Raw genomic sequence first — 22,862 nt, 5'->3', positions numbered from 1 at the left:
ATAATGGCCGCCTGTAAATTGCTACTGCTGACTGTGACTGAGGGTTTGTTCAGTTCTACGCTGCAGTGAGCTGCGGTATAACCCAGCAGTGACTGCAATTAGAGCTCGACATTTTGCGTCTTCCCCACCGTGACTGACGCTATGCTACCCCCCCCAACATTACATTGTAGGCTAATCACGCAGAGTTGAATGTGTGTGGATGGAGAGAGTGCACACAGCAAAGATTTTCTCCAAAAATATTTTTACTAGCTCAGCTGAGCCAGTCGTAAGTTATTTCGCTCTTGTTGGCATATGGTTAGGCTACTATTATAATGCTTATTTGGCTGTGAGAGGATGCTGCAGGACCTGTTGATAGGAATTCACAGCTCGATTTTCAGCATGTTTCAGAAATGCTGCTGAGAAAGAGTCGACTAGACTATATGAGGGGCCAAAGATCCACTGGAAGCGGAGAGCTCTCCCTTGTGATCGTGCCATGTTATTGCAGCTTTACACATGCCTTAGACACAACTATTACAGCCAATAGTAGGCTAATAGAAAATGCACCCGTCTCTCTCTTACCTCCCATCTCCCTGCACATCAGATGGTAGGCCTAGGTGTTTATCATTGTTGTTTACAATTTGACTAAGGCTTCGTAGCTCATGAGAGAGGTCATACGGTTCATTTAGATGGAGACACGTTTTCATACAGCTGCCAACAGCTGTGAACATGTTTACCGTTTGTTATCGTAAAGAGTTAAAGAACACTTGAGGAAACATTTTTCATTCAGTACGTCACTCAAAGGGCGTGATACACCCATGACGGCAGTGAAAACTGTTGCTGAGCTACTCTGAAAATATAAATATAGGCTGGCCTAGCCTACTTTGTAAAAGTAAAAACCACATGAAGTACCATTATACTAATATAGTTTTTGTTAAAGTCGTCAGTCTTTGCCTGTCTACAGACATGTTCTGCGAAGCAGAACGAACTGGTTCCTTGGTGCTCGCCCTAGCTGTTTTCCCGGTTCCCAAAATCTGTCACCATTCCAAAGCGCCGCGTCTTCGTAGAGCGACAGGCAAGAGTGAGCGCAATAATATGTAAAAGGGGGTGTGTTAGGGGAGAGCTAGAGAGAAACGTTTGGATAGAGCTTCAAATTTAGACCGAGAGAGGGAGAGAGAGGGATTTTCTCTCACACACTCGTGTAGAATAGCCTACCGCAGCGACAATGAATAAATATATACAGAAATTTTGAAAATCCGAGACAGACGGACAAACGGATTGGTCAGTCGTCTCTCCATACACTGACAAGAAATTGCCTACGCATGTGAGATCAGGCGTCAGATCATACGAAGAGCAGCCGCATGATCGTTTTCATAATGCGGGCGGGCGTGAGTAGGCTACAGTAACACACGGTGTTGCACGGAGAGAGAGGGGAGGAGTGCGGAGGGCCAGTTATCGGTTTCCCCGCCAGACAAACGGAGGAGAGAGGGGAGGCAACAAGACGCCTAGTATGTCGAATCGAAAACACCGGGACAACCAAGAGATATGCGCCCGCAGGGTGAGGGAGCTCGCTCAGGCTGCAGTCAACAAACACTGCTTCGAGTGCGGACAGCCTGGAGTGACATACATCAATATCACCGTGGGCTGCTTCGTGTGTACGTCGTGCTCCGGAATGTTGTGAGTATGACAATTTGTTCAGTATTTAGCATAATAATAATAATAATAATAATATATTACTATTATCATCACTAGGTTATATTATACCACATTGTTCTTGTTTGACTATTATCCTGCTAGTAGTAGCAATGGTATGGTGGCATAAGCTTAGCTGTTGCCAAATTCTATATGTTAGGATAACTGATGTCTATACGTATAGGTTATTAATTCCAACTAACTGCTGCATGAGTGGATGAGTGGCAAATAGTCTACTCGCTCAGACTCGGAACCCACTGGTTCTCAGTTAACTTAGTCCAGTAATTACCGCTCTGTCATTTACAGGCGTCCCGTTAATTGTGTTACGTGTCGTTTCGTCATGGCCTCAGGTTTGGCATCATACACTCTCTTGTGCTTTGTATTGTCCACATCACAAGCAGCCCGTCCAAAGGATTAGGCATGCCGAGGACGTTTCGCAAGGTTTAAGTCGTCCGAGTGACCGACTTGTGCACAGAGTTAAGGAATGAAATGTCTAAGAAGTAGGCTACCTCACCCACTCAAGTGCACTGCAGAAAAGAATATGTAGCCTAGTAGGCCTAGGCTACAATAACCTACAGTTTTGACCAACAGTGGGTTTTTTTCATGATGCACGTCTCTTGCTAGTTGAACACAATCAATACAAATAGCCTACTGTAGGTTATTGGTTCTAACACACCTCTCTTCTTTTACTGTCTTTTCACAACCTGCATCCTCCCTCACATCCTCACATCCTCACAGAATCCCTGCAGAACGTTGCGAATAACACAGGGATTCACCTTTCTGTTGCCTTGCCTAATTCTATTGATTTCCTGTCAGGTTTGAGGATACCTCTTGAAAATCTACTTTCACTGGCTCCCTCCCCTCCTCCCCTCTGTTTCTTTCCTAGGAGAGGACTCAACCCTCCCCACAGAGTCAAGTCCATCTCCATGACAACCTTCTCCCAACAGGAAGTTGAATTTCTCCAAAACCATGGCAACGAGGTGAGTGGCATGCCAGACCCGTCTATCCTCAGTCGAGTGGGTGGGCATTCCATACTGACCCAAATAGGATCCTCCTCTAAAATTCTCATTGCTACTCTGGACACAACCACATAGCATCACCTGCAGAAAAAAAGAGGGGAAAAAACACCTTTGAAGTAAACACCACTGAGCTGCAGCAGCTACACATCTTGGACACCGTTGCCATTAGCTTTCCGGCTCTTAAAAGTGAAGGGCAGTTGGAGAAATTGCATTCCCCTTTTGTCTTTATATCTCTCTTGGCGTTGCGCCAGCCGGCCTTTTAGTAATAAATCAGGGGGCCAGTTCTGCAGAGGAGCCCCTGCTCTACGCAAGCAGAGAAAAGTCCCCAGTGTGACCTACTGTGCGGGTGTGCATCAAAGGCTCCCCACCCTGTCTAGACGCTGGCCTGGGGTCGTTGTCTGCCGTTGGTGGCGCGGTCTGAAGGTCATAAGGTGGAGTGGGGCGAGACTGGTCTGAGATCAGTGGTGTGACTGTGTGTGGGTGTGGGTGCTGTTACACAGCGAGGCTGTGTTTTTGACTGGACAGACTGGTTAATGTGGCACCGTGCTGCCAGACGCTGCCCCGAGGAATGCGACTCTGCTGCCCAGTTTGAGGTCCGAAAAAGTGAAGAGATCCCAGGCAAATATAACAAGTGTGTGTGTATGTGTGTGTGTGTGTGTGTGTGTGTGTGGGGGGGGGGGGGGGTGCAGTATGAGGCAGAAGACTGTCAGTTCATTCACCACCCTCTTTAATGCTTTTTGTGCGTGTCAAAATGACCCTTGAGAGGACGCAGTGTTGTCTCCCTCAAATCGCTACTGTTTCAAATCCATTCAGTTATTTGGGTCGCTCATTTCAAAAGGGCACTGTCAAAGGGATCTGTTGGAACACCTCCTGTTTCTTAAATGTCAGAATATGGAAATGGCACTGACAAGGCTGCTGTTCAATTCCAAAAGGAGCTCTTGATAAAAGTGCCTGCTAAAATGTATAAATATAAAAAACAGTAGCTGGCGTGAAACAGCCAATTAGTGGTTGGGCTGTCAAGAAACATGGCCTTGACAGGCAGACAGACCTTGAGTTGAGGCTAGAGAGTCTTTCCCTCAGGTCAGTCTCTGACATCAGAGTAAATCTAAGAGCCAATCAGGAAGACAGACAGACTTAAGCAGAGTCTGCTAGTGCGTCGTCAGATAATCTGATTCACCTCGACCGTCATGCCTATTCATCAGAAGAGTTTGCCAAACGGGTTTTGGAAAACTTGTTTTTAATTTGTGTGTGTGTGACAGAGACAGAGTGTTTGTGTGAGTGGTGTGTGAGAGTGAGTGAGGGAGAGAGAGAAGCAAAAGAGAGAGAGGGGAGAGAGAAAGAGAGAGAGAGAGAGAGAGAGAGAGAAGTCAGACCTCGTTGGGAATGACAACATGATTATGGTGCATGGCAGTTATATCATGGCTCCCTTGCCTATCACAATAACGAGTGACTCATGTCTATTAGTCATGAGTAAGAGTGAACTCAGTGATGTATTATTAGGCTCACCCAGTTTGCTGTTTAGGCGTTTACCCTCCTTGCTTATACATGGATAGGGTGCTCTGGCAGCTCGGCTGACAAAGATTAGCGATAGCAGCATCAAGGCTATCACAGTCCAGGGAAATGCAATTGGTTCTGCCTGGTAGCTGAAGAGCTGCCAAACCATTCAAGCCATTTCTGGCATTTCTGTTTCTGGATTTTGCTTGAAAAAGGTGTTTGGAACCGAAAACTGTTTTCGTGCTGATTTCCATAAGACTTACAAAGTTTCCGTATGAGAAGATTCATGACAAGTGCAATAATGTCTTTACGTACATGTGGGAAAGGACATTATACCAATATGTATTTTATCCACTTGTCTACACATATCGAATTAAAGGTGTCTCTTAACTGTTCTGAATTAGGAAAGGAAGATGAACGATTGAGTACTGGAGTATAGTGCCCCAATCAGTGTATGTTTCCCTTTTTTGTTGTTTATTTAAAGAAATCACTTGAAGGTGCTTATATATATATATATATATATATATAAGCACCTTCAAGTGATTTCATATATTAACATGATCCCTGAAGATTTCTGTAAATAAACATATGTATATCTGGTCCCAAGAGACATTTAGAGAAACATTTAGATATAAGGTTAGGATGTAGAGTGCAGAAACCTCAGCCTTTTTCTTGGGGAATAAGGAAAGAGGAATGAGGAAGTGGTCTGGTTAGGGCCAAACCTGTAAAAGCGTTGACAAACACTAGAACGCCCACATGATGGACTTGTTTTGGTCTTATGCATATGTCATTCAGAGACCACATTGGGCATGCTTGTTATTTCAGAAAGATGATTTACGAGTACATCTGACCTTGTTTTGGTGGTTCCTGGAAGGAAGTAGTTTTGAACAGATGTGGATGTATGTTTATGCAATTTAAGCACAGTCCTCTTGTACGTGCTAAACATGACTGATTCTCTGGTCCAAGGTTGGGAAGAGGACTTGGCTCTGCACCTTTGACCCAAAAACGGATGGATGCTTTGATGCCCGAGATTCCCAGAAACTGAAGGAGTTTCTTCAGGACAAATATGAGAGGAAGAAATGGTAAGAAATGCCTGTTTTATATCATATTTGCACCTGCTGTGTTTTTGTCTTTGTTGCTTCCTTTCTCTCTAACTCACTCTCTGAATCTCTCTTCCTTACTCTGTCTTTCTCTCTCTCTCTCACTCTCTCACTCTCTCTCTTCCTCCACCTTTCTGTTTTTTTGTGTGTAAGAATTTGCTCCTGTCTAATATTAGTATCCCTAAACACCCTTTCATGTTCTCATCCTGCAAGCTTTTGTACACCCAGAAGATAGCAGACTAAAAACCATCATGACTGGACACCACCCGTATTGATTAAAGCAGACAGCACCTTCTAGCTATTGTTCTGCACTGTGCGGCAACATTGAATTCTCCCATAGAAATTCCTCTTGGTGTGCCCTCTGCCGTGTTTGTAGGCTATTTATGTGCAACCAAACATATTTACTCTCTCTGCAGCTTGAACCAGACATCTATGACTTTGGAGCAAAGAGGTCACGTGGAGCAGGCTAGCTTCAAAGTTACAGTACAATGTTGTCATTTGACTTTGTGAATGAAATGTTTATAATTACATTATTTTGTTTTTATCTCAGATGGCATGATGACATAGGGAAGGTGTAGTACTGGTGATTAGCATCAAAGAAGAATGCAAGGATGTTTGTGTTAGTGTGTGTGTCTTTTTTTTCTTTCAGGCATTTTTCAAAGAGCAAGAACCGGCGGGACATAGAAGGACCCTTCAGCCCTGGAATGCAGAACCTGCCGCAGGCCCACGCCGGACCCCTGCAGAACCAGCTGCCCAGTCACACCATGCCTCACGGAACCCACCAGAACCAGATGCCCAGTCACGCCATGCCTCACGGAACCCACCAGAACCAGATGCCCAGTCACGCCATGCCTCACGGGTCCAGACCCATTCGCACGCTGGTGAGGGTGAGAGAGAAGGAGGTTTCCGCACACATCACAAGAACAATTTGACACATGAAACAGTTTGCATGTTTGATCATAGCGGGAGACTGGGAGACATAAGTAGACTGGGAGACATAAGTAGGATTGGATTGATGTTAGAAAAGAAAATCTCTTTGTCTCTCTTTCTCTATCTATCTATCTATCTATCTATCTGTCTATCTATCTATCTATCTATCTATCTATCTATCTATCTATCTATCTATTTCTCTCTACTTCTCTTTTTATATATGTGCGTGTATATGTGGAGACAGGGAGAGAGGTGGTGGGATGCCTTGTGGGATGAAGAGATGAATCACAAGCTAATGGCACACAGCGCAGTTAAAAATAGACCAAGTTTAGCAGTACCAAGTGGAGCACAATTCACCTCAAATCACAAGGCAGACGAATTCAGGAGCATGATGCATGGGACAGAGGTGTAACATTAATCATACTGCAACTGTTTAGCATACTAAGCATTGTACTCTAAAGTTGAGTATAGTGCTTTGTAGTACGGTATACTGTTTGTGCCTCTATATGGTACAAAGCATCATCTTCTTTTGTTTTACTAAAAGACTGTGATTTTGTTTTGTTTTGTTTTGTTTTATTACCAGGGGCACATCATGTTTGGGCTTTAGAGCTGTTCATCTTATCAAGAGCAGTTTTGCTTCAGAAACTATCGAGGGAACCTAAATAGGATTGTTGGAATAATCAACAAATGTATGGAATAATCTCATGATCAAACAGAATTTAATTTCATGGTGTATGGTCAAACATTAGGACAACCAAGGACAGAAAGAGTCTGTTCACGTGTTATACTGTAGCATGATCTCTGTATCTGGAGAAGTCTTTGGTTGTCGTGTGTAATATTTGTGGCCAGTGGGTCATGTCGGATATTCCACAATTGATTTGAATTGATTAACTTCGGGCATTTCATTCACACTAATTTGTGAGTGTGGTGGTGGTGTGGATGATCTTCAAACATACTGTGTTGGGTGCTCCTAGAAGCAGTGTCGAGAAACTGTGCAGTGAATGCTTCATATCATCATTATGGTCAAGGTGAATGGATGTCCCCAGTACAGATATACAAAGTGCATACAGTATGTAGTGTCTATACCATGTAGCTGAAATGTCTCCCATCCTATCTCCCGTCCAGTCCCAGTCTCAGATGTCCTGCTGGGACAGACCGCCTATGGTGTCCCCTGCGGATATGCGCACGGACGTCTTCACCGCCCGACCCACGCGCTCCCAAAGCTTCAGAGACCCTCCCATCAAAGGTACGGCATATAGATGGACAGAAAAAAGCAAAGTAAAGTGACATTTACTTTGATAGTTCATTTTCTGACACAATAGCTACTCAAAGCGCTTCACACAAACCACATGTAAACAATCAATAATAATAAATCAATGGGCAATGATTACTTTCTTGGTGTGAACAATGCACAACATTGAAAGAGAGATAGATAGATAGAGAGAGAGAGAGAGAGACAAGGAAAGAAAAATGTAATGCAAGAGTTTGGTTGCATTTGATGCCTATGCTTTACTACTGTCTCTTTCTCTCTCTCTCTCTCTCTCTCTCTGTAATTGCATTGCCTTTCCTCTCTCCATATTTCTATCTGTTGGTCTTTCTCTCACCCTCTCAATCTTGTTTGCACAGTCAGTTTCTCTCTCAGTTCATTTCCCTCTGACTCATTTGCTTTTGCTTTCTCTCACGGTCTTTATCTATCTCTCTCTCTCTCTTTTCCTTTCTGCCTTTTTTTCTGTCTGTCTCTCTCTTTCTCTCTCTCTCTCTTTCTCTTTCTCTTTCTCTCCCACTATTGCTCTCGGTCTCCTTTTCAGGCTTCATGGCTCTGAAAGTGCTGTGCTTGCATGACGAGGCTAGTGTTTAAAATAGGCTGTGATGAATGCTAAAACAGAGGCAAGCAGAAAGCCAAAATCATTGTTTCTTTTTTGTCTTTTGTCACTATTTTCTGCTCTCTCTCTCTCTCTCTCTCTCTCTCTCTCTCTTTCTCTTCTTGTTTTGTCACCTCTCTTTTAGATACTATGTTAAGTGGGGTGGAAAGACAGAGGCCAGGGTCATTGTCCTCGGGTATGAGAGACCAAAATCACCCAACATCCTTTCCTGCCCTCCCTCGTCCGTCAGGTAACACACACACACACACACACACACACACAGACACACACACACACACACACACACACACACACACACACACAAACTCACACACACAGACACACACACACACACACACACACACACACACACACACACACATACACACACACACACACACACACACACACACTCACACACACACACACACACACACACACACACACACACACACACATGCTAACATTAGCTCTTATCTACACACTCTTTTCCCACTTCCTCTGTTTTTTGTCTTATCCTCTGTGCTCTCTGATCTTTCATCTCCCCTCTTCCTCCTCCTCTTCCTCCTCCTCTTCCTCCTATTCGGCCTCCCAGCCAGTAGCACTTTTAAAAACAACTTCACCCTAGGTAAGGCCCGTCACTGGCTGTTTGCCGTGTGTGTGTGTGCGTGTGTGTGTGTGTGTGTGTATGTGTGTGTGTGTGAGTATGTGACACTGTGGATGTGCCAAGCATGTTGATGCATGTGGAGCGGAGATAAGAGTCACACACTATTAATTAAAGTTTCCAAAAATCAGGACTGATTAGCATCAACATTGATTAGTGGGGAAAGGGAGATGGTATAGAATGTCCTGGATGTTTGAGGCATTCACCATAGCACATGCAGATGGTGAATGTGTGTGTGTGTGTGTGTGTGTGTGTATGTATGTGCGTGTGTGTCTGTGTGTGTGTGTGTGTGTGTGTCTGTGTGTGTGTGTGTGTGTGTGTGTGTGTGTGTGTGTGTGTGTGTGTGTGTGTGTGTGTCTGTGTGTGGTGGGTGTGAGTGTTGTGTGTGTGTGTGTGTGTGTGTGTGTGTTTTTTTGTACCTTAAAATAATGTTTCCAAAATCGTTTCAGTGGTTCATCAACTCGTAACTGCTTCATTCGCTTCCTGGCCCTCTAGCGGCTATAACTGCACTATGCAAGTTTGCCAGATCGGGTAGCGGATCTGTAGTTCGATGGAATGAGACATAAGAAACTACAAATTTGACTTACTTCTGAAGTCGCAATACATCATACTTTCATAAAATCATGCAACATACTCTACCCTGTCTGTGGACATCATTATTTGCAAAGCCAGTGCTGGATAAACAAATAGCGTGCGCGCGACAGAGGAAAAGTGCTTTGGTGTTGCTTTACATGTAAAGAGAGAATGAGAGAGAGAGAGAGAGAATGTGGGTATTCTGGACAGTGCCCACTAATTTTATGTTGGCATATTTGCATGCATGTACCAGCCGTACCCACTTTTTTTCAGGCTTGGAATGTCAAGATATGAGTTTTGTATGCATGCATACAGAGTGAAATACAAGTCTCTGGGCAGCTGTGCCTATGCATTTATGGCTGTGTGTGTGTGTGTGTGTGTGTGTGTGTGTGTGTGTGTGTGTGTGTGTGTGTGTGTGTGTGTGTGTGTGTGTGTGTGTAAGAGAGAGAGAGAGAGTATGTGTGTGTGGCTGTGTAAATGTGTGTGTGTCATGGCTGTGTAAATGAATATAGCTATCTGTGTGTGTGTGTGTGTGTGTGTGTGTGTGTGAGAGTGTGTGCCTCTCTGCCTGTACTGTACGCCTGCCACACCACTGTGATAGGCTGGCGGGACACTTCAGTGCCCTATATCAGACACTCCACTTCAGAGCCACACATCCCAGCACTCAGGTCAAGGAGAAACGCCATGTCCCGTGACAATATTAAAATAATAATAATAAAAGAGCAGCTATATTTAGCAAGCAGCCTGGGTGCCACTCTGGGAAAATAGGCAGACACCTCAGCACCTCGTCTGAAAGTTTCAGTCATCTTTTCATTTAGAAGAGGGCCACACACTATTTATAAGGTGTCAAAATGCTTTTAATGTGTTGCTTTAAGTTTAAGGTGCCACACTAGAATATCCTCGTATAGCTGTGAGTCCTCACAATGTGCTTTTGGCATAGTTCAGATTCTCGGAGACAGATCTGTATCAGAGTTCGGTATGGAGAAAACACTGCCAAAGACTTCACTTGACAGCAGGTGTCATATATATATGAAGTCCTCTGTAATGTATGTGGAACCATCTAGAAGGCATTAGCTGCAGATTGTAGGGGAGGTGTTCTTGGGAGCATTCCCTGGGGAGGGGTTTGCTTGGGGGCCTCATCGTGAAAACCCACTGGCCTCATCGTGAAAACCCACTTTGAGATACAGTGAAATTACTCCTCTGTGATGTGCATGGAACCATCTAGAAGGCATTATAGCTGCAGATTGAAGGGGAGGTGTTCTTGCCTTGCCTAATTATTTCTCTCCTCATCGTGAATACCCACAATGAGATACAGTGAAACCAGATAAAGTGTGCAACCCCCCACCCTCCCTCCCAAAACCCTAGCCGCTCTGCTCCACCTGAAGCTGATGAGAACCCCCCCCCCCCACCTCTCCTCTCCTGTTCCCCAGCTTATTCAGGCCTTATGCTGCATGAGATCATGTTGGAGAGGGCCGGGTATAAAGCTCTAATCAGAGCAGAGGTTAAGGAGAGGCGGATTATGGAACGCTCCCAAGCAAACCTGTTGTTGTGTGGATGCTAACCCATGGTGCTAGCTGTAGCTGCACATAGAGCATATTGCTCAACTGGACAGCTGTGTTGGAATGGGTTGATGTTGGTGGGATTGATTAGCGCGTTGATTAGCGTGTGTGTTCAAACATTTGAAGACAGCGGTCAATACAGTGATGCAGAAGACTCTAGTGACAAATTGCTTTTATGGTGATTGGTGCTTTTTTCAAGTTGTGGGTGGGCTTTGAGATGAAAGTTGGTCTTGTTCCTGTCTGCGCCGTGACAAAGAAAATATATAATAATTCATATTTCACAGGCATGTCCACAATTCTTATACAACAGATTTGTCAAATTTAACTAATTGTTCCTCATGGTTCTTTAGCTGTCTGTTTCTTGTTTGCGATCAAGAACCTGAGTATTCATATACAATCCTGGCTCAGTAAATTGGAAGCAAAAAAAAAGTGACTCGGTGAGCCCTACACAGACTCAGGCAAGCAACACATTGCTTGACAGAATCATGGAAGGAAGGGCTACCATTTGATTTGCCATTCCGCTCAAATATTACACATGTAGATAACATCCAATCAGTGTGCTGTGTGTCTGAAGCTCTGCCTCTGTGATTGGTTCAGGTCGTACACTCTCCGCCTCTGGAGGCGGGGCTCCGTTCAGGGTGTTCCCCAAGTCTCTCAGTGTGGATTTCGGAGGTCTGGGTCAGCAACACACCGCCCTCAGCACTGCCCCCCCTCCCAAAGCGTCTGGGCCCTCCCAAGACAAGTACGCCCCCCTGTCGCAACTTGACAGCGTGTTCTTGGAAAACACACCTGCCAGCACAGGTTAGGACTGCCTTTGTATGTGTGCGTGTGTATACTGTGTGATAAACAATATATATATTATTATATATTATATATGTATGCATACATGTATCCCTATCAATCTATCTAATCTATATATAATATATATATGTGTGTGTGTGTGTGTGTGTGTGTGTGTGTGTGTGTGTGTGTGTGTGTGTGTGTGTGTATGTGTGTGTGTGTGTGTGTGTGTGTGTGTGTGTGTGTGTGTGTGTGTGTATGTGCGTTTGTGTGTGTGTGTGTCTAAGTAACCGTGTCTCTGGAAAATGTCTTCCATCCTTTGGAAGTGAGTGACTTATATCATATGTTATATCATCCATCCTAATTTCTCTCATGTGTGCTCCTGAGTCATGGTTAGTCTGGGCCTGATACTGTGCGACTCTCTTGCGCTGACTGCTGCTCGATTTGTGTCTTACCAGCCCCCTCTACTGGTCCATCACAGTACAGCGCCCTATTTGGCAGCAGAGTGTCAACAAGCTCCACTCCTCCAGCAAGGTAGGAAGTCCGTGATGAACAATACAGTGTGTTAACCCGAAGCACATGTGCAAGAGTCCTGTGAAGGCATCAGTATTATTTGAGGTTGTTTAAACTAAGTCCAATCTCACTGGTTCAGTGTCTTCTTCTTCACATTCATGTTGTTGTAAATGGTTAGATATGAATATATTACATGCACATTGGATATATAATAGTTGCAGCCTGTGAAAAGTAGACAAATACTATTAGAAATAGTAGCAGTTTTATTAGGAATACCTTTTAAGTATCTCCCTCTTTCTTTCTCTCTCTCTGTATATTACAGTTCACCTGGTGTGACAGATCCAGGCACCCAAACTTTTGCAAGTAAGCAAAAATATCTTCTTTTCATGTCTAATGTTGTTTGTTTCTTCAGAAGGTTGTTTGTTTTATGAAAATAACAATTATTTTATCTCGGGTATCTCTCTGAAGGCTCCATCTCCATCGGTTTCCTCTTTAGTCTGTAACAGCATTAGCGGCTGTCCGCCTGGGTAATAGTGTGGTAACTGTAATTAGATTTGAGTGAAGCAGTGAACACATGTTAGCCACAGCGATGGCAAGACCTTGGGTACATGACGGCACAAATTCTCCTTCTGTTTCCATCCATCTGTCTATCCCTCTCTCTCTCTCTCTCTCTCTCTCTCTCTCTCTCTCTCTCTCTCTCTCTCCCTCTCTCTCTTGGGCTCTCATTGTTTGCCATTGTGTCTGTCTTTCTGACTCTGCTAACTGTATGTGTATATTCCTCCACCCTTCTTATCTCTCTCTCCAATCCGTTTCTTTAACGCTGTCCGACGCTCCTTAGACTTTCCCAACCCGTTCAACTCCACCTCCACCTCACAGCCCGCCCTGTCTCCCAGCAACCCTTTCAAGTGTGCCACACCAGGTACAGTACAGTAGCATAATTGCAGTGTCCTTATTATCGGCAACAGCTTTTAGGTTTTTTTCTCTTGGGAATAAAAAACATGTGATGCCAAAATCTCTTTCTCTCTTTCTCTCTCTCTCTCTCTCTTTCTTTCTCTCTCTTTTTCTCACTGGGGGGTTAAAAATGGATTTGATTCAACTATGCATGAAATAAACACTCATGTCACCAGGGGGCAGTAAAGTAAAGTTTTTCATAATGTTCCTGTAAGGAGATTGCCAACAGTGAAGAAGCAAACCATTTTTCTATCACCATTCTTTATGTGCTAAATCAGTGATCTGCTGACTGTGACAGAAAGATGATTCCTCTCTGATTGACAGATGACTCAAGTGCGTTTGTCTCCACCCCTTCGTCCATTTTCCCCCAATCGGCTTCCTTCTCAGCGACCACCACTACCCAAAATGCGTTTCCACTTGAGCAAGCCAACAAGCAGGAAACTAATGGTAAGTATATGGCCCAGGAAGTCTCTACTGACTCTCCTGATCTGAATGTCAAATGAATGTAGTCTTGACTCACCAAACAGTAGCACATTCACTGTTCAACAGTTGCATACATTTATCATTCCCATTCGTCATTGCTATCATGGATTCAGTAGAGCTAAGGAAAGATGTTTGGTCAGTGTGTAGAGGAGCAAGGCTTTGGCTGATACCACAATGTCAACTCTGAGGTGTCACCGTGTTAAATTTTTTTACATTTGTTTACACACATTTTGAAAACTCTGTGTCTATTTTTTAAAACTCTACACACAAAACCCAGCATTGCTCACATAAAATGCAAAATGACTTACAGTTTTTTCCAATTGCTAAAACGCAAAAAAATACACAATTCACAAAACCACACTGCAAAATACCTCATATAGCCTGCAAAATGAAGCACTGCAACCAAAACTACATATAGCATTATCAAAATCAAACTTTTGCACCAAATGGCACACACTTTCATTCATATTACCAGATTTTTGTCTAACCACCTACACACTGTTGGGCATAATGCAAAGCACTCTCATGCTTTGCCATAATACTAAAACATATTGTAGAATATTCTTCAGATTGTTCACATGCACAGAAATATTTGCATATACACACACATGTATATGTGTTTGGTTATTTTTCACCAAACAAGTCAGTGCAACATATGCACAGCAGATATATTTACATTTGGAGTGAACAAAAATATGCTCACAAAAAACAGTAAACTGAAAAAGAAAATTGCAGAAAAATGTTGTTGTCTTCTTTGGCCACAAACTCCTCTACCAGCTCTCACTCTTCCTCCCCCTCTCATTCTCCCCCTCCCTCTTCCTCTCTCTGCAACGTCTTCCATTGTTGTAAAAAAAAGGTGCTCACCTGTGGTCTTCATAGTGCTTACTTCCTGATTGAAGTGGTAACAATTAACCATTGAGGTGTTTGGCCAGGTGGCACATACGTTGGCCAATTAGCTCATGTAGTGTCATTTTGAATGGCAGTGTTTTGAAATGGCAAACATGTGACTTTATGTCAGATTATTGTGTCTTTTACAGAGAACTGTGTTCACTGCATTTGAAAAGTGCCATTTTGAATTGCAAAATGTGTGTAAAGCAGAAAATGTGTTTAGTTTTGGAGACTTGAGAAGAGGTTTTGCTCTCTGTGTGTCAGTTTAAATCATTGTGCTTTGCATATAATTTTAGTGTGTTAGCAATTGGAAAAAACTGTAAAACTCCAGCAAAATGACACACAACATTCAAAATGTCACAAACACATACTGTATATTCACCTCACATTATGTACACGTTTGTCATATTATCACATTTTGGACACATCATGTTGCTCAAGACACTGTTGCTCAAAACCTAAAGCTCTTCTGTCTTTCATTGGCTTCTATTTCCATACAAGAGTGAAAGTCATCTATAAAGAGAAGTTGAAATACACAGTAAACATGTAAGCAATATTGAAACCAAAAATAGTGATTTTTCCCAAATAATTTGCTGTTGTGAATACACTATTTCACAGCCAACAAGAAAAAAACTAAGCAAAATCCAATGACCACCAGATGTACATGGAGTTTTGAAAGAAATTTGAAATTTTTCCAAAGACAGAAATTACTGTATTTCCAAAGACTTTTTGTAGAACAGTACGCTAAAGTCTATAGTGTATATCCATTTATAGGCGTACTGTATACTAAGGCAGTGATCAGATGGTGTTCAGTAAAGCAATGAGTGTTTGTACATTGAGGACTGAGAGTGAATAAGTGGCGAATAAGTGTGGCATTTTGATAGGTTGTGTTTGAAAAGCGAAATCAAGTTACTTTCTGTTAGATTTTTCTGCGTTAGGTGTTTAAGGAAATTGAAAACTGAGTCAAACACTGAGAATTAGTGTATGGTTTTGCAGATTTGGTGTGGGGTTATGGTGTTTGAAAGACATGTTTAGAAAATTGTGTGACAAATACAGATTCAGTGTGTAAGCAGTTGAAAAAAACTGTAATAACTTGATAATATTGCGTGCATTAGCGATTTCTCGCCTAGCTCTTTATTCATTTATAGGATTATAGAAACTTTCATAAACACTCATATTTAGCAAAAATGACAAAAAAATCATAAATATGTCCACAAGCTGCAGCAGGCATCCACTGTATGTTTGCACATATAGGCGTTGGATTTTGGCTTATTTCAAATGCGCAACTCTTGCCAAGAGACACACTGTCGCATTCATTTACTTACCTGTCAGCCCAGCGCCGAGTTTGTGTGATTTGGCTGGCGATCAAGCCCTGAACCTCGCAGGCTTTTTGTGTAGCACTGGGCAAATGAATTGCTTTCAGTGTCATTTCAAGCCTCACGATATGGGATCCACATATAGTTGCTTCCTCCCATCTAGAATGTATGGATTGATATACAGCACAGTGTCGTCTTGGTGACAGGAACGTATAGAATGATATATCATCACTAGAAATTAGATAAGAACTCGGAGAGGTGCAATAAAGTATGCAGTGATTCCCATGAGCCCTTCCCCCTTCCCATCATGCATTTCTTCCCTTTGGGGGCGTCTAGGTTTCACCTTGTTCCCTGCGCCTGAAGCTGCACCCAAAGTTCCACGCCCAATGTCGGTGAATCCGTTCACTGTGAGTATGGTGCAAGCACACACACACACACACACACACACACACACACACACACACACACACACACACACACACACACACACACACACACACATACATTCTGACACATCACCCTTATGTGCTAGGGCTTTGATCTTATGTTTGAGAACTTTTTCCGAGAAGTGCTTGTGTGTGAATGTCTGTGAGTGAAGGATTACACAGATTTCAATTCTCAAGACACCAGTTACATATAACAGTCAGTGATTCATATAATTTCATTCACTTCATTTATATGCCTGCGTTTAGCTGAATAGTGTGGAAGGAACAGTGATATATCTGTTCCAGCGATGTACAAGTGTACTCATTTTTGCAGTATGAAAGAGACATCAGTCAATCTGTGCCAGAATGAGTGACTTGATTAATTAGTGTGTGTCTCTGTGTCTGTGTGTGTGTGTGTGTGTGTGTGTGTGTGTGTGTGTGTGTGCATATTTTTCCAATATCTATGTAACGACTCAGTGCTGTACAGTAATCTCTCTCTCCCACTCTCTCTGTCTCTAACTTTCTCAGGGGACTGTTTACCCCAGCAAAGGAACGTCACGCAACCCCTTCATCTGATCCTGTGCCCCTGGGCCCCCTGTCCACCCCAGTGCAGAGTGAGGGAGAAAGAGAGAGAGAGAGAGAGAGGGTGGGAGAGGGGCACATGTCTGAACCCGAGGAGCTGCTGCCATTTCAATGCCTCTAGAGTATTACCTCCCACACTTAAAGGCAAACGTGCACACAGCACATGCAGCAATCTAACAGCCCCAAAATCACAACAGGCACACTGTGTGTGTGTGTGTGTGTGTGTGTGTGTGTGTGTGTGTGTGTGTGTGTGTGTGTTTGTGTATGTGTTTGTATGTGTGTGTCTGGGGTCTGCATTTGTGTGTGAGTGTGTGTATGTGTGTAAGTGTTAGTGTTTTCTTTATGTGCTGTTAAGCCATTTATATGTCAGTGTGAATTTTTTGTGTCTGGGTCACTACAGTGTGTGTGTGTGTCTGAACCACAAGCCAAACATGAAAAAGTGTTTCTGTTTAGATAGAGCCCATCACAGGGGTCTATGGGGAGGGAATATGGGAAAATTTACCATTATGTACATGGTACCTCACACACACACTCACACTCACACATTCTCTCTCTCTTAACCTCTGCTCCCTTGTAATGTCTTTCCACTCAAAGCCAATCCTCGAGCCTCCTCTTTCCTTTACCTCTGTTTGCAGCTGCCATAGATCACAAGATGAAAGCAGAGGGGAAGAAACCTCCAGTGTGGCCTTCTGCCAGAGAAGTGAACATGTACGATCCACATGAACTTGAGAACAGACATGACAAAAAGCCATATAACACCCCAGCCCTCCTCAATCCCCAGCCTTTGGCAACCACCACATCCAGTGCATGTGAATATGAGCTTAACATTGTGTTTTTTACCCTGTGTCCGTTTGTGTGTATGTGTGTGTGTGTGTGTGTGTGTGTGTGTGTGTGTGTGTGTGTGTGTAAATGTGAACAGAACAGAACAGGAGTTGTATTTATTTGACTTGCGTTGTCTTTTTAGTAAACCGAGGCTGTGTTATGCCTATCATGCTACATGTTAAGACTCAGGCTGCATGTGCTTGTGCAGCAGGGCTCGCTGAGACGCTGTTGAATGTAAAGCTGTTTTATTTCATGACAAAAGGAAAAAAAAGAAGACATGTCAAACTGTCAGTTGTTTTTTGGCATTTCACATTAATGGACCAAACTGTCTGTTTTTTTGTGACATAAAAGTAAGACTCCTTTCTTATTTTGCAAACAAATCCATTTAGTCTTTGTAACAAAAAGCAACCACATGCATATATATACTATATATATATATATAAATATATATATTATAAAAGCCAAATCATTATATTTGTGTCAGATTTTGTCATTTTTTTTACAAACAGGTACTAACGGGGGAAAAATCACCAGCTCAGTGAAAGCTTGGCATTGCATTGGCCAATTGCTTAATGATCGTATTATGTGAAGTAGGCAAGACATTTCCTCTGACCAGCAACAACTGGCGACACATAGATAAATAGCCTTTAAAGTCATTGTGCAGTTGTGCATACAATGAAATTGGGTTTACCATAACTGAAGGTGCATTTGGGGTAAAACAATAAAACACAGATAAAAACAAGAATGAAAAAACACCTAGGACAGAAGTAAGTAAGGTATAGCCTAAGTATAAATGTCAGCCAATTTTGTATGAGAATTCAGAAGTCAGATCATGTCATTCAATTTACAGTAAGTAAAATTCACCAGAAGAGGTCGCTTACTGACAAAATAAATGGTTACTTATCAAGGAACTGAATAGCTTACAAAGTTTTTTTCCAAGTAGGTTGATTTCTTTGTAAAATATCAAAGTTACTCAAAATAACCTTAAGGTGGGAATATTTATGAGGTGAGTACTTTAGTTTCGACATTACATTGTAGAGATTACATAATGTAATGGAAAATAGGCCTATCCTATTCAAGGGTATCCTACTCCCAACATATTGGTGGCTTTGATAGAACTATGTACAGCCATCAAATATGTTATGTTGTAATGAAAGGTTTTCTTTTAAAGAAATTACGTATCTGCCCAGGCAAGAATAGTAATTACCATTTTAGCTAATTAATTTAGCACATTTAGCAAATAAACACACAGGCGTACGCGCGCAGTTACACACGCGCGCGTGCACGATGACTGACAGCTTGAGTGTGCGGTCTGTGTGTGTGTGTGTGTGTGTGTGTGTGCAGTAGCCTGCATGGCTAGCTTAGTTCGCTGCGCTGGTTGAGGCGGGGTAGAGGGTAGTGCAGAAGTCTGTTGAGTTGCTGACTGTAAGTATGAATTCAGCTGCACAAAGCTCTCCTCACACCGAAGCCTGTTCCGCGGTGAGTGGTACATGTGTTCGTCTTTAGACTACAAACCGAATTTGGGCTTATCGTCAGACTGCAGAACTTCCAATAGGATACATTCAAGAGAGCTCTAAACTCTCCAACACTTTCTCCCCTTGTGCATGTTTGAGGGAGAGGTGGACCCAAGGAAGATGGGGTTTAAAGTGTTGTTGTGCCCTGCTGGAGCACAAAGCTAACTTTCAAAGCATTTCGTAGTGTAGATTTAAACTTGATTGTTTTAGAGAGAGTAAACAAGAAGGGAAAATGGAGAACCAGTCGGTGGTGGACCAGCAGAGCTACGAGGACGTGCGAAAGAGCGGCTACCTCCGCAAGCAGAAGTCCATGCACCGGCGCTACTTCGTGCTAAGAGCGGCCTCGCCGAGTGGTCCAGCCCGGCTGGAGTACTATGAGAGCGAGAAGAAGTTTCGAGGCAAGGCGCCTGTTCCGAAAAAGGCTGTAGTGCTGGAGACCTGCTTGAACATCAACAAGCGGGCGGACGCCAAGAACAAACACATGATCGTGTTGTACACCCGGACAGAGAGTTTCGCCATCGCTGCCGACAATGAGGTGGACCAGGAGGATTGGTACCAGGCCATGGTGGATATGCATTGCAAAAGTAAGTCGGTCCATGTTGATGCACACTGTAGGCTAAAAGTTAGCCTGTCCCATTGTACAATGCAATGTTAAACTAATTCAGCTGGAATGGATATGCCTAACTTATCTAACTCTTGGTTGATGTGATATTCAAAATGTAAATTGCCTTATGAAGGATTGTGCAAAAGAGCATGTAGCGTTATGTTACCCCATGCACGTCTGCACCCACAAATCTGCAGCAGCAACCGCTTGTGTGTCGTATGGGTAACGTGGCAATGTCCATCACTTTTGCGCACAGTTTTGTTTACTATTTTGGACACAGTATGCGACAGAGGAAGGAAACGTGTTTGCTTTTCAAATGCATCGGTGCATTTCAGTAGCCTACACACGCCTTGCATATGGGTGTTAGCTTTATCTTCCATGCAGGGGAGTGAGTTCCCTTTAACGCTGCTAGTTTGGTCTAAACATTATTGCATGGGTCGACGTGTTGTCAATTTAAGCTTCTTAGCTCCGAGTCTGTGTGGACATGGCCCGTCAGATGTATGCGATTTCTTACGCACCACTGGCATTGCTGTCAGTGCATTCAATACGGTGAGCGTCGTGGGTCACATTTCTGTCTTGGATGATATGAGCCAAGGGCACGGAGACTCATGATTCTTCAGCCTGTCCTTGCAGAATTGTGTTGCAATATCATACTCAGCGTAAACTTGCCCTCAGTAGAAATGTGTACAAACGGCCAGGTTACTAGTTTAGTGGAAGTCTATCGGGCTGTACCGGTCGCCAAACATTTTCTCTCTCCCGACCACGTTGCATTGGAGAGCAGCGCTGCTCCTTGGCTCAGTTCATGTTCACATGTCTGTTCTTTTATCTCGCCGACCACCCTGCCAGCAAAATCTTATCATTGCGTTTTACCATGCATGTTGCAACAGACGTAGGACCCGTCACAAAATATCGTGCATTTTGTAGAAAAACAAAACGATAAAGCAATTATCTTTTTTTTATTGCAACATGTGCTGCGCCCTGCATTTTAAGTAAGATAGTCGCCCAGTTGTTGTTTTCCTCGTTTTGCCTAGCCTACTTCGCTTCGCTACTTTGCTGAATCGCGTCAGACAGATTGTAATATTGCACGAGCAGAAACTCGACACACACTAAAGCATGGTTCTGAGGGGCAAAAAGCCCGCTTCGGTCTTCGAGCTATACCTTCACTGTGCTTTTGTGAGAACATAATCAAACTAGAAATTGTGAAGACCTACGACGCCTATATTTCTTACGATAACAACTGAATTGCATAAAACATTCTACAATATGTCAGTAAAATGTATTTCTGATTCGACCCTCTCAGAGAGTGCAAGTGGAAGCCAATAACCGTGGTTCCAAGTTACGATCGAGTGGTTCGATCATTGGCCCTGGCGATGGACTGTGGGCGTGACGCAATCTTGGCAGAGACCAGGGTCCAAGGTGCTCACACACCTGACCCTTGTTACATAAAACTGCGGATTACACACACACACACCGCTAAATTTAGGAGGAGCTGCGATTAGAGGCAGCGTTGACTGATGGCGGTTGAGAAAGATGGTGCCTTGTTCTATGTAACAAACGTATTTTGAAATGTCATGCACTTAAACACACACAGTCTCTTCTGTCTCTCTCTTGCCAATCTCCCCCTCTCTCTCTCTTTTTCTCTCTCTCTGACACACACACATACACACAGTGTGCGAGAGGTCTGCATAGAACCTAGTTGGGAATTTGGGGGGGGGGGGGGGTGCAAGCCAGTTGGCAGCACTAAAACAAGCTCACTGCACAGGGGACTGTCGACTTCTCGGCTGCTCAAACATTTAGACATCTGTCTTAGGCATTTCCGTGCCCCAAGTCGTAGCATTTATTCTTTGTTTTTTCCCCTTCTTTCTTTCTTTCTTTCTTTCTTTCTTTCTTTCTTTCTTTTCCCACCTTTTTGTAAAATAAATGTTATGTCACCGTTTAGTCACTGTGCTGTCATCAGCTGTCCGTCTCGCTCTTTCTTTATTGTAGGAACTTCTTGTCCTGACCGAGCGCAAATGTGCAAATTCTCACCCTCCCCTCCCGGATTGGGCCCAGTCCAGTCTCTCGCTGGTGCCCAGTTGTGGCGCCACATCAAAGTGTTTTTTTTTGTCCCCCGGGGGCAACGTTGAGAATGGTGGGCCTCCAAAGTCAGGCCTAGAGACCACCGCCACCCCGAGACTGGACCTCTGTCAAGTCCTGTGTACTTTAGCGGCGTCTCGGGTCCTCGTGTAGGGTTTAGCCCTCGGCTAGTGTCGCTCGTGAGGCTCAGGCTGGTGCCATGGATAACGTGGTTGTGTTTTTTTGGGGGTTTTTTTAAGTGAGTTTCCCATAGGTGGAGTAGGGAAAGGGGATACGTGTATGCATAGGAAAAATGGGGTCAGCTGGCGCTGGTGTGCACAGACAGGTGGGCTCAGAAGATGAAAGAGCTACACAGGGAAGAACGCGCGAGAGATTGAGGGGAGGGAGGGAGCGAGGGAGAGGGAGGGAGAGAGAGATAGCAAGCGCACTCCCACTCACACGTTGACCTGGAAAGAAATGCTGACTAGGGTGCCCTGCTTGAAACCAAGCACACTGTCAGATTTTTCATTCAGGTCACCACTGTTTATGGTCTAGCACTTGGGCTGGGTGCTGAAGACAGAGATGGATGCGTGGTGCAGGGAGGGAGGGGTAACATAAACCGACACACACACACACACACGCACACGCGCAGCAGGGGAAAAAGCCTTTTGCGGCCCTTTTGCTCTGAAGACCGTGCGTAGGATTGTGGGTAGGGGCTAGGGGAGGCTTCGCGTCCCGAGGCTGAATAGTTTCCTATTGACGAGCGCCTTTGGCTCGCCTCGTCAGCTATCCTTCACTGCGCCAGGGATGGAGCTGAAAGGGGGGTGCGGACATGCGGTGGCGTCAAGGTGGGGTGGGGGGGCTGGGCTTCGCTTTTGGTCTCTCATTCGCCAGGCCAGAAGTCTGAGCCAGGGGCAGACGTGTCTTGGACCGATGAAGAGGAGGAGGAGGAAGTGGCGGCTGGTGTTGAAACAGAGCGTCTGAACATTTCATTCGACCAATCACCCCCGAGCCCCCCTCCGCCGCCAAATGAGAGCCAGGGCCGCTGTTGTGTGGGTTG

The 22,862-nt window shown here is 44.0% G+C and overlaps 2 protein-coding genes and 1 long non-coding RNA gene across 8 annotated transcripts in view; 2 read left to right on the top strand and 1 right to left on the bottom strand.

The window, feature by feature from the left end:
* Positions 1-888: 888 nt before the first annotated feature.
* agfg2 (ArfGAP with FG repeats 2) lies at positions 889-18,101 on the top strand. Of its 3 annotated transcripts, none has more exons than XM_042070430.1 (14): positions 889-1,653; positions 2,555-2,648; positions 5,148-5,263; positions 5,931-6,168; positions 7,337-7,457; positions 8,219-8,323; positions 8,669-8,701; positions 11,467-11,670; positions 12,108-12,183; positions 12,485-12,525; positions 13,001-13,081; positions 13,438-13,560; positions 16,137-16,207; positions 16,754-18,101. In XM_042070430.1, exons 1-14 carry the CDS (start codon positions 1,487-1,489, stop codon positions 16,799-16,801), a joined length of 1,518 nt encoding a protein of 505 aa, XP_041926364.1. In that variant the 5' UTR covers positions 889-1,486; the 3' UTR covers positions 16,802-18,101. The 3 variants fall into 3 exon arrangements, with proteins under 3 accessions (XP_041926364.1, XP_041926365.1, XP_041926366.1); XM_042070431.1 differs by having other exon boundaries at positions 890-1,653; positions 5,931-6,162; XM_042070432.1 differs by lacking the exon at positions 8,669-8,701 and having other exon boundaries at positions 890-1,653.
* Positions 17,151-22,862, bottom strand: part of LOC121690086 — a 21,232-nt gene continuing 15,520 nt past the window's right edge. Inside the window, exon 2 of the long non-coding RNA XR_006024989.1 lies at positions 17,151-17,220. This is a non-coding gene — a long non-coding RNA (uncharacterized LOC121690086). The remainder of the gene's footprint in view (positions 17,221-22,862) is intronic.
* The window catches only part of si:ch73-335l21.1 (insulin receptor substrate 1-B), a 54,648-nt gene continuing 50,588 nt past the window's right edge, over positions 18,803-22,862 (top strand). For 3 of the 4 annotated variants that reach the window (XM_042070424.1, XM_042070425.1, XM_042070423.1), the window contains exon 1: positions 18,803-19,727. In XM_042070424.1, the coding sequence (XP_041926358.1) occupies positions 19,376-19,727 (352 nt within the window). In that variant the 5' untranslated portion in view covers positions 18,803-19,375. The remainder of the gene's footprint in view (positions 19,728-22,862) is intronic. The other variant, XM_042070426.1, reaches the window with a different exon arrangement.

The sequence above is a fragment of the Alosa sapidissima genome, chromosome 18 (genome assembly GCF_018492685.1).
Source record: "Alosa sapidissima isolate fAloSap1 chromosome 18, fAloSap1.pri, whole genome shotgun sequence".
Lineage (NCBI taxonomy): Eukaryota > Metazoa > Chordata > Actinopteri > Clupeiformes > Clupeidae > Alosa > Alosa sapidissima.
This window is presented reverse-complemented; position numbering and strand designations above follow the sequence as displayed.

Coding starts and splice junctions, on each gene's coding strand:
- agfg2 (XM_042070430.1), top strand. CDS start 1,487: ATGTCGAATCGAAAACACCGGGACAACCAAGAGATATGCGCCCGCAGG. Junction 2,649..5,147: donor TCCAAAACCATGGCAACGAG/GTGAGTGGCATG, acceptor CTCTGGTCCAAG/GTTGGGAAGAGGACTTGGCT. Junction 5,264..5,930: donor AAATATGAGAGGAAGAAATG/GTAAGAAATGCC, acceptor TTTTTCTTTCAG/GCATTTTTCAAAGAGCAAGA.